The 12,752-nt window shown below is 41.5% G+C and overlaps 1 protein-coding gene across 3 annotated transcripts in view; it reads left to right on the top strand.

The window, feature by feature from the left end:
- Positions 1–12,752, top strand: part of Auts2 (activator of transcription and developmental regulator AUTS2) — a 1,090,291-nt gene that overhangs the window by 456,069 nt on the left and 621,470 nt on the right. For all 3 annotated transcript variants that reach the window (XM_038346249.1, XM_038346250.1, XM_038346248.1), the window contains exon 3: positions 10,777–10,878. In XM_038346249.1, the coding sequence (XP_038202177.1) occupies positions 10,777–10,878 (102 nt within the window). The remainder of the gene's footprint in view (positions 1–10,776; positions 10,879–12,752) is intronic.

The raw sequence follows: 12,752 nt of genomic DNA, 5'->3' as shown, positions 1-12,752 counted from the left end.
GTCATTTTTTTTATAAACCCAGTGTGTGTGATTTATATCCCCCCTACACTTTTCTCCCTCTGCTCTCTGTAGAGAGTTTAAGACGCAGAAGCCAAGTTAACTCTTCCTATGATCCAGTGAGAAAGACCACAACACTGTCTTCAGCACTATATATACCCTTTAGGTATGGCGTTGTATGGCTTTAAATTTCAGCATTTGGAAGGTAGAGGCGTGTGGATCTCAAGTTCATTGCCATTTTAAGCTACATGGGACCATATCTTAAAGAAATTGATTTCAGTTCATGTGTATGGTGTTGTTTCCATATGCATGCAGAGCCTATAGATGCCAGAAGAGGGAAGCATAATCCCTAAATCTGGTTGTGAGCTGCCTTTGAGGGCTGGGAATTAAATCCGGGTCTTCTGAACCATCCCTCCTGCATAGAGGTTAGAGTTCCAAATGAGAGAACATGTTTTTTGGGTTTTTTTTTTTTTAAGTTTTAAGGTATCCTTTGTTTGCTACTGTCCTCTGTGTCTTCTCTGAGAAGCTGAAGATGCTGGCCAGTGCAGTTTTCAGCTCATATTTGGCAGTTTTCTTGACATAGACTTTTTTTTTTTATGTCCAGGACCCTCACCCTGAGAATTGAGAGGTGTTCCTTAGTGTTTACGGTTGTGGTGCACAGAAATAATGCACAACAGTCTCACAATTGTGTTATTTGGTAGACACATTTCTTCTGGTTTAGATTGTATGATGCCTGCATAGTATTTTGGAAAACACGGAGAAAAACCTGTGTTACCTTTATTGCTTCAGGAGCAGGGAACAGACTCTGCAGATGCCAGCCTTGTCCCCTGTGTTGAGAGCAAGCATCTGTACATTCTGCCTGACCCAGTTAGCTTTGTCAACCTGATGCAGCCTATATTCCTCTGAGATCAGCGTCTCAATTTGGGATTGCCTAGATTAGATGTGACCATGTCTGTAAGGACTTTCCTGATAGTGACTTGATGTAAGAGGACCCAGCCCACTGTGGGTGTCACCATCCCTGGGTAGGTCATTCTAGACTGTAGAAGAAAGCAAGCTAATCCAGAGCCTGTCAGACACCAAACTGAATCGCCCCATGGTTTCTGTTTCCAAGTTCCTCCTTGAGTTCCTGTCCTGATTTCCCTCAGTGACAAGCTCTGACCTGTAAGATGAAATTAATCCTTCCTCCCAAGTTTCTTCAGATCAGGGTGTTTTCTCAAAGCAACAGGAAAGAAAGTTGCCTTCAGTGCTCTTGCCCTCAAAATGAAAAGCTCAACTAATGTTACCCCGAGTATAGCAAATTGCCACATAAGTGGGCCTACAGTGGGAAGAAATATCTCCCTCTACACGGAATCCAGATTATAGTTTCCAGGCCCTAAGTGTTAAGATATGTCATTTCCCCCCTCTTAGTTAGGAACATTAACAAGTTTCTAATGAATTCATGTAGATCAGCTAAAATGCTAACAAGAGTTGGAAATTTTGCTTGAGTAGTGAGTATTTTTCCATCCCATTGAAATGCTGTGTGTGTTGGGCAAGAATTCATGATGCCTGGGAAGTTTATAGTTCTCCGTGTGTGATCATCGTTAGTGTTAATTGTCAACTTCAGAGCATCTTGACTCACCTGGGAGATGGTCCCCTGCCAATTGCCTAAGGGGGATTATCTTCATTATCTCAAGTGGTCTCTAATCCATCCTTAATTGTGGGCAGTACCATTTCCTGATTAGGGGTCTTGGACTGTGTGAAATGGGTATAGAAAGCTGATCACCAGCATGTTCTGTTTCTTGGCTTTGGATGCCCTCTAATCCGTTCCGTCAAGCTGCTACTATCTTGATTTCCCTTCCAACACGGATTATATTCCTGAAGTAGGAGTTACAATAACCACCCCAACTCCAGTTGCTCTTGTTGAAGTATTTCATTCATCATGTCAGCTGGGGTGAAAAAGGAAAACCAAAATACTTTATATACTCCTTATAACTCCTTGCCTCTAAGACTTTATTATCATCTTCTCTGCATTATTTTACCAAGGTTAAAGCTGGGATGTACTATTTAACTTTCCATCTTCTGAAACAGTAAGATATCACTAGTGTGTGTCTCTGAGCCTCTGGCCATGGTCCCTTAGATGCCAGGGCTAGTAAGATCGTGCTAGATAAAAGCCAATATAGGGCTTGAGGACCATCCTTCTTTACTGTTTATAGGACTCCTTGTAAGTTCAGAGGTAATTCAGTTAGTATTTTTTGAGGAATGTGTGTTTCACAAGTCATTTTAAACTTGTCTGTAATGTGACAAGAAAAATCTTCTATTATCTCCATTCAAAAAGTTTCTTAGGGCATTAGTTTTTTTTTTACTTGTATAATCAATTGAGTTACTTTTGTAAATATTGCCATTAATATTGAGCAATTAGCATTTGATTGCACATTTTTACTTGTGGGGAAACAGGGCCTTACGTAATTAATGCTGGCCTTGAACTTGTTGTGTAGACAAAGAAGGTCTGCCATTTCTGATCTTTCTGTCTCTCCGTGGCAAATGCCGGTATTCCAAGAATATGTCACCATGACTAGTTTTGTATGTGCAGAACTAAGTTTGGAACACAGGGTTTCCTGTGTGCTAAGGAAGACTCTAACCAGCAGATATATGCCCCATAAGCAGACTTGGGTTTTTTTTCCTTTCTCTTTTTCATGGTGCAGAGGATTGAGTCTAGATACTCACACATGGTAAGCAAGAGTTCATTGAGCTACATCTCCTCCACCTTTCAGTACATGCTTTTGAATGTGTCTACCATTGTAAGATATATTCAAAGAAAAATTATAGCTGGGGTGTGAACTATAACAAAACAAGAAAAAATTCTTTAAAAAGAAACTTATTAAAGTAAATCAGAATCTTAAATGCTTCACATCATCTAAATTATTAGAGTAGCAATCTTGTCTGTAAGCATATGTAATACTTAGAGAACCATTAACTTCTTTTAGTGGTTTTTGACCTTTTGCAGAACAAGTACTTTTAAAAATCTCAAATGCCAGAACGATGATTTCTTAACCTAACAGTAATTATATGCTACTTTTCCATTTATTTTTACTATACCTGATTCTTTGAAATAACTTAAATTACACATGATCGCTGTTTCCAGAAGAAAGACCATCATTGATCATTCTGAAAGATGATGAGTCCGTGGACTGAGTTAACTGTTGTACATCACTCTTCATTTTACCTGCCCGTCAGCTTACTGGCACATATCAGAAAATAGCCTTTCATGACCCTGGAATCTCTAGCACTCATATTATCAAGTAGGCATTAGGACCATGCCTCTCTCACCAAGAGCAGAGTGCATGCACCAAGGTAGGTATATGCCTGAAGCCATATAAGAAAATTGGGTGATGTAGACTGACCTGAAAGGCATGCTGTCTCTTAAGCTTCCTTAGATATGGGACAGAACTGTGGAACGGAAAGGTTACCAGGCAATGGTTAGCTTTTCTGCATTGCTGCATCCTTCAAGGACAAGGTGGGGACTCAGTGCCCGTCATGTGTGAATCCTAGAGTTTTGGCCGCAGCACCTTATATACTGGGTATGTTGGTGGGGGCCTAGAATTTCAGCACTCACAAGATACAGGCATTAGGATAAGAACTTCAAGGTTAAACTGGGCTGCACATGAAGATGACACCATCCTGGCCTATAGGAGACCCTGTCTCAAATCACAAAACAGAAACAAAAACAAATGAGGAGCAAGCATAGAACTCTGGACTAAAACCTGGTCGTGAGTGCCCATAGGACTATTAATTTAACCACTGTAGTAGGTTAGATTTTATTTATCATTAAATGAACTTGCTTTTATTTGTAACAAGTTAGACAGGTTTTAGAGCCCCTTGCCCTGAGTTCTTGCAAATGTCTTCAGCATACTTTTGAACAACTTGACAGAAGTAACCTTAAGACAATGCAGGGACAAAAGCCTCAGTGGTGTCGGTCAAACACAGAGTCAGTGACACATGATAACCTTTCCAGCTTAAAAAAAGAAAAATGAAAGAGACGTTCAGTTTGATAGGTTTCTTTGTAGTGTTTTACTGTCTTATCCTCTGTGATGGGAAAAATGACACCCAGGCTGCTTGTATCCTAAAGAGAAGGATTGCATTCATTTACTAGGGCTACTATAACAAACAGTACAGTCTGTATCTTAGAAGGTTTTATATTTTCATGCTCTGGAGGCTGACAGTCTAAGTTTGAAGCCAGGGATGCATCTCAATGGTAAGCAGCTTGCTTAGCCTGTGCAAGAGCCTAAGTATACTCCATCCCTGGAATAGAGAAAAAGAAAAATGCTAGGTTTTTTGTTTGTTTTGTTCTGTTTTGCCATTTGGATGTCTGGTGGGCCTATGTGCTTATTTTGTGGGTGACTGCCTTCTTGCTGGGTCTTCACATGGCCCTTTTCCTGTGTTTGGGGATCTTGGTAGCTCTCTCAGTGTTGCCTTAATTTCATCTTTTTGGGGCACTGGTCAAAAGAGATTACTGTGTGTTTGTTTTTGTAGTTGGAATTTATTTTGTAAAAGAATTCCATAGACTGGAGGAATGATCAGCAATGGGTGTTCAATAGGTTTATGGTTCTGCAGGCTGGGATGTGTCAGGGTTGGCTAGTATGTGGTGAGGTCCCTAGGGTTATGTCCTAGCATGTGGAAGTGGATTGAGAACAAACCAGGTGGAGAGGGTTCGAGGGACAGGACTCGCCACATCCCTACTCCATCAGTACCTCTGTCAGTCAGGATGTTGGTGAAGACCCTTGTTACCTAACTGCCTGTATGGGTTACTTTTCCATTGCTGTGGTAAAATACCCAGGCACGAAAGGCATCTTAAGGAGAACATGGTTCATTTTGGATTATATCTTCTGAGAACAATAGAGTCCATAATGATGGAGAGTATGTGGCTGTAGGGGCATGAAGCAGAGAGATCACATTTCCCCTGCATACAAGAAGCAGAAAGAGAATAGCAATTGGGGGATGCTGTGAACCCTCAAAGTCATACCTAAGCCATATGCTTCCTACCTCATGGACCTATGTCCTAATGGTTCCATAATCCCCTCAAATAGTATAGCCAAGCGGTAACCAAGTGTTCAACTGTGAGAAATTATGGAGTGCCATTTGTCATTTAAACCATAGCCTCACCTTTCAAAAGCATTGATCTGATGAGTAACTTTCCAGTGAGTGATGTTTGGAGGACACATTTTTACTCTGAATGTCACCCCAGTGGCCTCTTTGAACTTAATTACTCCAAATAGTACATTCCCCTTCTGAATTACTAAGGGTTCATCTTTTATTTGTGCATTTTGGGGTACTAGAAGTCTGTAACATAGGATCCAAAATATTCGAGAACCTACATCTTCACCTCCACATTCCTAAATGTCTCTAGTATTTTAAAAATGATTGATCATAGGAGTTCCAACACTAATTGAGCTCTGTCTGCACAGAGGTGATACAGCTTTTCATCAAAGAGTCCTTCAATGATATGAGCTGCACACAGTTATAACTTACAAAAATGACTGTGGACAGAGAAGGAACTATCAATGTAATGAGATTTTTATTTTTGATCTGATTTGAAATGAGCTCAGTCCAAAACTATGGCAAGTTGGAAAGAAACTTTGTGTCAACATTCATATCATAAAATTGTTGATAGCTGTCATCCCAGGTATTTTATATTATAACAACTTCTATATACTCTTGATTTTTCAATTAAAGGTGATGTGGGGCTGGAGAGATGCTTGGGAGTTTATAGCACCTGCTACCCTTTCAGATGACTTTATTTCGGTGCCCGGCGTTCATATTAGGTGGTTCACGACTACTTGTAGTGCCAGCTTTGGAGGATCTTGATGGCCTCTCTGGCCTCTGTGGGTACTCAAATGCCCACATACAGATATACATATAGACACACACATATATAATAGTAAAATAAATCTTTAAACCAAGGATACACAATGATGTATTATGTTTTTTATACATTTGATTATACTTCCTTTAGAAAGCTTTATTATATAGATTTTAAAAGCCAGGCATTTTGGTGCACATCTTTAATCCTAGGCCTTGGGATATGTAGACTGGATGATGAGGAGCTCAGGGCCATCCTTGGTGACATACTGACTTTGAGAGCTGTGTTTTAGAACACACACACATTCACATACACTCTGAATCTTAGTACTAAAGTAGAGATGATAGTTAAACCTCATGGAACAACCTCAACAATTAAGTCCTAGATAGTCTGGTTTCATCTGCACATCTGTCTGCCCTCCATCTAAAGATTCTGTTCTCAATGTGTTCGAGAAGTGCAACCCAGTCATCCAGGGCTTTTATCAACATCATTGTTTCAAAGGTACCTTTTTACTGAACACCATACTATAAACAAAATTTCCTTAATAACAGAACTCAGCCAGTCTTAATAATCTCTGAGTTTAGAAATATTTCTTTCATTCAAATTAAGTGCAAAGCAAACTTGATCCATGGCAACTGGCTGAGGGGTCTTCCCTGTCTTTTCAGCTCAGTTCTTCCCTCCTTTGTCTTAAATTCACTCTTGTGTAGGGAAGTGCCTGAGAACCTCACCTCCCACTGAATCTTCTGCAAGTTTCTGATTAGTGAGTAGAACTAGAGTGATGTGAGCGGTTGCAGTGTCTTATGTCCAGATCCACATCGTCTTTAAGAGCCGTTTGCTGCTCTCCTCTGCCTCTCTGTCATCTCTAACATCTTTGTGAACCTTAGGTGAATTCTTTGGAATGTACATACATACCTCTAATTTCTTGTCAATCAAGATAAGAACCCATTCAGATTGCTTCTTAGGTGGATAGAGATTTCTCTGTTTTGCTCCAACCCATAATATGTCATAATAGATGACATTTTTTTACTAATGTATTTGAGAAGTACTTTGAGTTATTACCTTCGTTTTTCTGCTACTATACAATCTTGATCAAACTGTTACCATATTGGAACATGGAGTTTGGGGGTAACCTGAATCTGCACGCACAGTCTTTGTTTACTTGTATTTGGCTCTAGAATGAACTGTGTCTCATCCCCTCGGAGGTAAGAGTTGTGTTTCTGCATCATCCTTGCTAAGGGAGTTGTGTACTTTCTGTACTGCGCTTCTGTGACTCCTGATGTGTTATGGGACTTCTGCCCTACCTGCTGGTAGGATGTGGGCATTGGTCAGATCACTCTGATTGCTTATGTTTACAATTCTACAGTGAAATTGATCTTGGCTTATTTTCCTCTTTATTAACCTGCTATCTTTTCAACCCTCTGAAATCCATTGAACTACTTTAAATGTTGAATCATATATGTTTCGGGCTAATAAAAGCAGTTTTGTAGTTTTTAGTGTCTGAGAGGTATCAGTATCCAAGTCACATGTAGGCACCTCACCGAAACAGTGTTCAGAATTTTCTTCTTTCCTCACCTCCCCTTCGCCTTTTCCCACTGAACCCAGACTCTGGTGATCTGGTAAGACTGGTTAGCCAGTAAACCCTGGTTACGCTCCTGTCTCTGTGCCATAGCCCGGAATTAGAAAGGCATGCCCCTATGTCTTGCTTTCTACTTAGGTGCTTGGGATTCAAACTTAGGTCCTCATGCCTGCGGGCCAAGCACTTCACCAGCTGAGCTCTGGCACCAGCCCCCTCACATTCTCATTTTTATTCATTCCTTGACTTGTGCTGCCTATATTCATAGTGAGACTTCCTACCTCAATTAACCCAGTCTAGAAAGTTGTTTACAGACATGCCCAGAAGTTTGTCTCCCAGGCAGTTCTAAATCCCATCAAGTTGACAATCAAGATTAACCATTCAGTCATTAATAACAGTTGACACACTCCTGAGATCACAGTTCCAGAATACAGAGAACATGTTTTCCACAATGAAATCTAATGAAAAGAAAACTTGGCCTCTTATGTTTTATAAAAGATAATTCTGTTGATAGAATTACCACTACCCATGCCGGATATTCACTCCCACATTCTGTTTAGTTTGCTCTAATTCAGTTGCCTCCTGTGAAATTAGAGAAGGGGCTATAGAAATTTTCACATAAACACAATCATAAGACTGGAAAGCTTGCTAGTCAGGTTTCTCACTGCCTGTGTTACAGCAAAAGCCTTTTAATGCTGGCCACCATGGATGCTGGGACAAATCAATGCAACCGGATTGATTTTTCTCAGGTCTTTAAATGTTTAAGCTCACACCTGGCCTTTGTGTTGTCTCCTGCTTGTAGGTAATAGCTGGGAATTCCAGGTGAAGGATTACAAGTTCTCAGCTACTTATGCTACCCACAAATGATCCGTTGGTTGCGGTTGAAAATACCGGTTTGAAAATGTATTCGTGGGATTAGGAATGAGCACGTCTTCCCTGAAATCTTGTGGTTTAGCTTTAGTGCTTAGGGTAGTCAGTCCGTGTCTTTGAAATATTGAGCTGGCTGACAGCTTAAAATCCTAAGTTTCCTTTAAACTTGAGCAGGGCTTTGGAGGAAAAAAGGGTAGCACGGGGGGTGGGGAATGGGTTTTATGTTCGGCTCTCCAAACAGAATTCACTTAAGTGTGTTTGCCGCCAGGGCCTGGGGAATGCAAGCCAGCTGATTCCCTGCCTTCCTCCTTGGGTTCTGCCCTCAGCCCAGATCAACATTTAGTCAGATAATTGACATTGGAGCCTCTGAGGTCTGTTGTGGGCCTTGTTATAAAGTCATTTTCCTTTCATGAAGAAGCATGGAAGAGGGACGAGGTACAATGTCCAGGTTTAGTTAAGCTAGGTTTGTATAAGGAATATTCCTTGATACTCTTTTTTTATTTTAAAGTATAATTTTTTGCTAGTGAGCGGGCATGCCTGCATATGGTGGGGAGAGAACAACTTGCAGGAAAAGGTTCTCTCCTACCGTGTGGATTCTGGGAATTGAATCTACACAAGACCCTCCACCACCCCAGACATACTGAAGTCCAGGGGGATGGTAATACACTGCAGAATTGTGACTGTGTTCTCTGTGATCCTCTGCCTGGGCACTGAGCATTGAACCAGCAAACAGCAATAGAATCGGGAATTTGGGTCCTAGATTTTGGCCTAACTTTGAGGTTTTTTTTTGTTGTTGTTGTTTCTTCATCCATGCTTTAAAATGGTTCTGCCTAGCACTTTAAGAGAATCAGTTAAATAATACATCCTGTCTCATCTTGCTTTTGAGGCGGGCCTCAGGTATGCCAGACTGACCTTGAACTCATTGTGTAGCAAGGATGACCTTTAACTAATGATAAACCTGCCTCCGCTTCCCCAGCACTGGGATTACAGGTATGTGCTTTATTGTGCAGGGTTTTCACAGTGCAGAAGGTCAAACCCAGGCTTTTGTACAATTATTCTGAGTGAGCTATATTGCCAGTCAAGAATGAGAGTTCTGATGCTGCTTATGCGTCAGAGTATATGCTCCACATGCAAGTTTGATGATCAGTGTGACTATTGCCATAGTATTGATTTCGGCCAAGCGGTCCAGCTGGTAAAGGTAGTTCCCACCAAGCTTGTTGACTTGTGTTTCATTCCTGGGATCCACGTGGTTGATGGAGAGAACTGATTCCCACAACTTATCCTCTGGCCTCTATAAATACAATTTGGCATGTGTGCCACATCCCTCATGTACACAGATAAATAAATATAATAAGTTTTTTAATGCACTATACTTAACAGGACTTGAGATGAAGCTCGTTCGATAGGATCTCACATTCATAGATGTGATAATACACCCTTCTGTGTGAGCCACATCCCAGCCCCCAAATCCTTGCTTCATAAACAGCGAGAAGGTGAACATTTGAAAAGACATTCTTCTGACCTATCACACACCAGTTAGAAGAGGCTCATAAAGCTTGCATCAGGATGAGGTTGGAATTTGTAAATTTTACATTAGAGTAGGAGAAAACTCAGTCCTTAAAGGGCTCAGGAGGATAAAAAGGAAAATTTGTCCTATTTTTTGAGTATCATTAGAGTCTGCTTTCTGGAAGGGGGCATGGGTGATGGTCAGAAGAAAGCAATAAAAATGACTTTGATGAGGGGTTGCAGCTAAGATTGGTCTATTTGGGATTTGGGGCACTATTGCCACTATGGGCGACATGAGCCCAAGTGAGCTCTGAAGCCTGACCAGTCTAGCATGCCAGAAGATGGGACTATGGCTTGGTTGGTAGAGTGCTTGCCTTGTATGTACAAGGCTCCTGTGTTCAGTCCCCAGCACTACATAACCCGAGTGTGATAATACCTGATACCTCTAATCCAAGTCACCAGAAGACGGATACAGGAAGATCAGAATTTGACAGTCACCCTTAGATACATAACAAGTTCCAGGTCATTCAGTCACATGAGTCTCTGTCTCCAATAAGAAAAGGTGGTGAGAGAGAGAGAGAGAGAGAGAGAGAGAGAGAGAGAGAGAGAGAGAGAGAGAGAGAGAGAGAGATTGAGATTATAAAAGGCAAGTAGAGGAGTAATAAAAGAGCATGCACTGCCCTAGGAGGGGATCTGAGCGTGGTTTCCAGCACTCAAAGTGGACAGCTTACACCTGCCTGTATCTCCAGCTGCAGAGGCATCCAGTGCTCTCTTCTGGCCTCCATACTCCCACACTCGTGTGAGTACACACACTCACACATATACATATAACACAAACACAACAGATACTTTACAAGTTTAAGCCAAATTGAATGTTGAGGCTCAGGTCTTTACATCGGTAAGGTTCTCAGTACAAAGACCATGAGTCAAGAAATGTGTGTGTGTGAGGATGTGTCTGACTTTCTCCTGTCTTGCCTTTCTCTGTTCCTTTCAGCTCAAGCCAGGACAGAACAGCTGCAGGGACAGTGACAGCGAAAGCGCCAGCGGAGAATCCAAGGGTTTCCACCGGAGCAGCTCTCGCGAGAGGCTCAGCGATGTAAGTGCAAAATGCCTCAGACCATTCCTGGACCCCCGTACCCTCCGGTGCAAGGATGGTGTACCCCGTTCAGATGGCTCACTCGCTCGGAGCTTTGTTAGGCTTGCTCTCTTGGTATATGTGTTTGTGTCTTTCCCTTACTTTGTCATTCCAAAATGTAGGTTGACCGAAAATGAATTCTAGCAAATTATGGGGGTTTCAGAAATGGCTAATGAAAGTGCTTGCTGTTCAATCATAAAATCAAAGTTGATATTCCCAGAACCCAAGTAAATGCCAGGTGAGCATAGGACCCTTCCTGTAATCTCAGTGGTTAAGAGGCAGAATATTGAATCCCTGCAATAAGTTGGCTTGTTGCTGTCACCACAGCAGCCAGCCCATTGCTCATTGAGAAACTTTGCCTCGGTGACTATAGATTAGGACCTGGAGAGGAGACCCAGTGCCTAAGAGCACTGATTGCTCTTCCAGAGTAAAATGTGTGAATGAGGGAGATACTTAGTGTCAGAGTCAGCCTCCATCCCCACATGCACATGTGCTCCCACACCTGAGAACACACGTAGACATGTGTACACATGAACATCCAACATAAACACTGAAAAAAATAAAATGAAAGTGGGGATACTTTTTCCCTAGGAAATAAGAGATGGGCCAGCGAAATGGCTCAGTAGTTAGGGTGCTTGCTAATAAGGCTGAAGAAATGAGTTTTATTCCCCAACCTAACAAGGTGGAAGAAGAAATTCCTGAAATTTGTTCTCTGACTTACACCTGCACATACTGTGTCTTAGTTAGGGATTCTATTGCTGTGAAGAGACACCATTACCATGGAAACTCTTATAAAGGGAAGCAGTTAACTCTGGTGGTTCTTTGCAGTTCAGAGGTTCAGTCCATTATCATCATGATGGGACATAGGGGTGTGCTGGCAGTTATATGGGTAGCTGAGAGTCCTACATCTTGGTTTGTAGGCAACAGATAGTGGTCTTAGACACAGGGCAGTATCTTGAATATATATGAGACTTCAAAGCCCACCCCACAGTGACACACTTCCTCCAGCAAGACCACACTTACTCCAACAAAGCCGCAACTCCTCATAGTGCCACTCCCTTCTGGGGGCTGTTTTCATTTAAACCACCACACTATCAAACTTGCTCACCTAGACTAAATTCGCAAATTAGTAAAAACGAAAAGAACTGGTAATATTTTTATCAGAATAGCTGTCGGGCAAATTCATGTAAGATGACGTCATGTTGCTGTGCTAAAGACCCTTAGTAATTTATACCTTAGAATTTTGTAACATTCTATCTCTGTTTTCTTCTGTTAGGATGAGTTGTCTGTGTTGTCAGTTTAGATGCCTCTCTTGGCAAGAGAGAGAATTATTAATAATTTTCCCAATAGATTTCAAATTGGAAAACCTTGTTAAAAAATGACTGAGGCCCTGGATGTGCCTGTTCTCCTGTAGACCTGGCGTTTATGCACCTGCAGGCCAGGTCCCTTCTACCCTTCAGTGTTACCAAGGATAGCAAGGGCTCCTTTTGGGTTCATAGTCTCCTTAATAAAAGAAGATAGACAGGGAATCAAAAGGCATCTCAAGTACTGTTTTACTAGACTTTAAGAGAAAAACAAGATAACAGACAAGATGTAAATCTCTGTTGCTGCTATAACTTAACTTAGGGGTCGAGGCCTGTGGTCTAACAAACCAGGTTCAGTCACTTATTCCCAGTTAAGTCAATCAACAGAGCCAAATTAATAGCGAAAATCAGGATTAGGAGATTTATTCGATATGTTCACATTAGGAGAAAGAGATACAGAACTTCCTCCCAATGCTTGAAGGTAAGTTTTAGATAGAAGGCAAGAAAAATGCATAATCAAGCAGTCTAGCC

This window comes from Arvicola amphibius, chromosome 10, assembly GCF_903992535.2.
Source record: "Arvicola amphibius chromosome 10, mArvAmp1.2, whole genome shotgun sequence".
In the NCBI taxonomy this organism is placed as follows: Eukaryota; Metazoa; Chordata; class Mammalia; order Rodentia; family Cricetidae; genus Arvicola; species Arvicola amphibius.
This window is presented reverse-complemented; position numbering and strand designations above follow the sequence as displayed.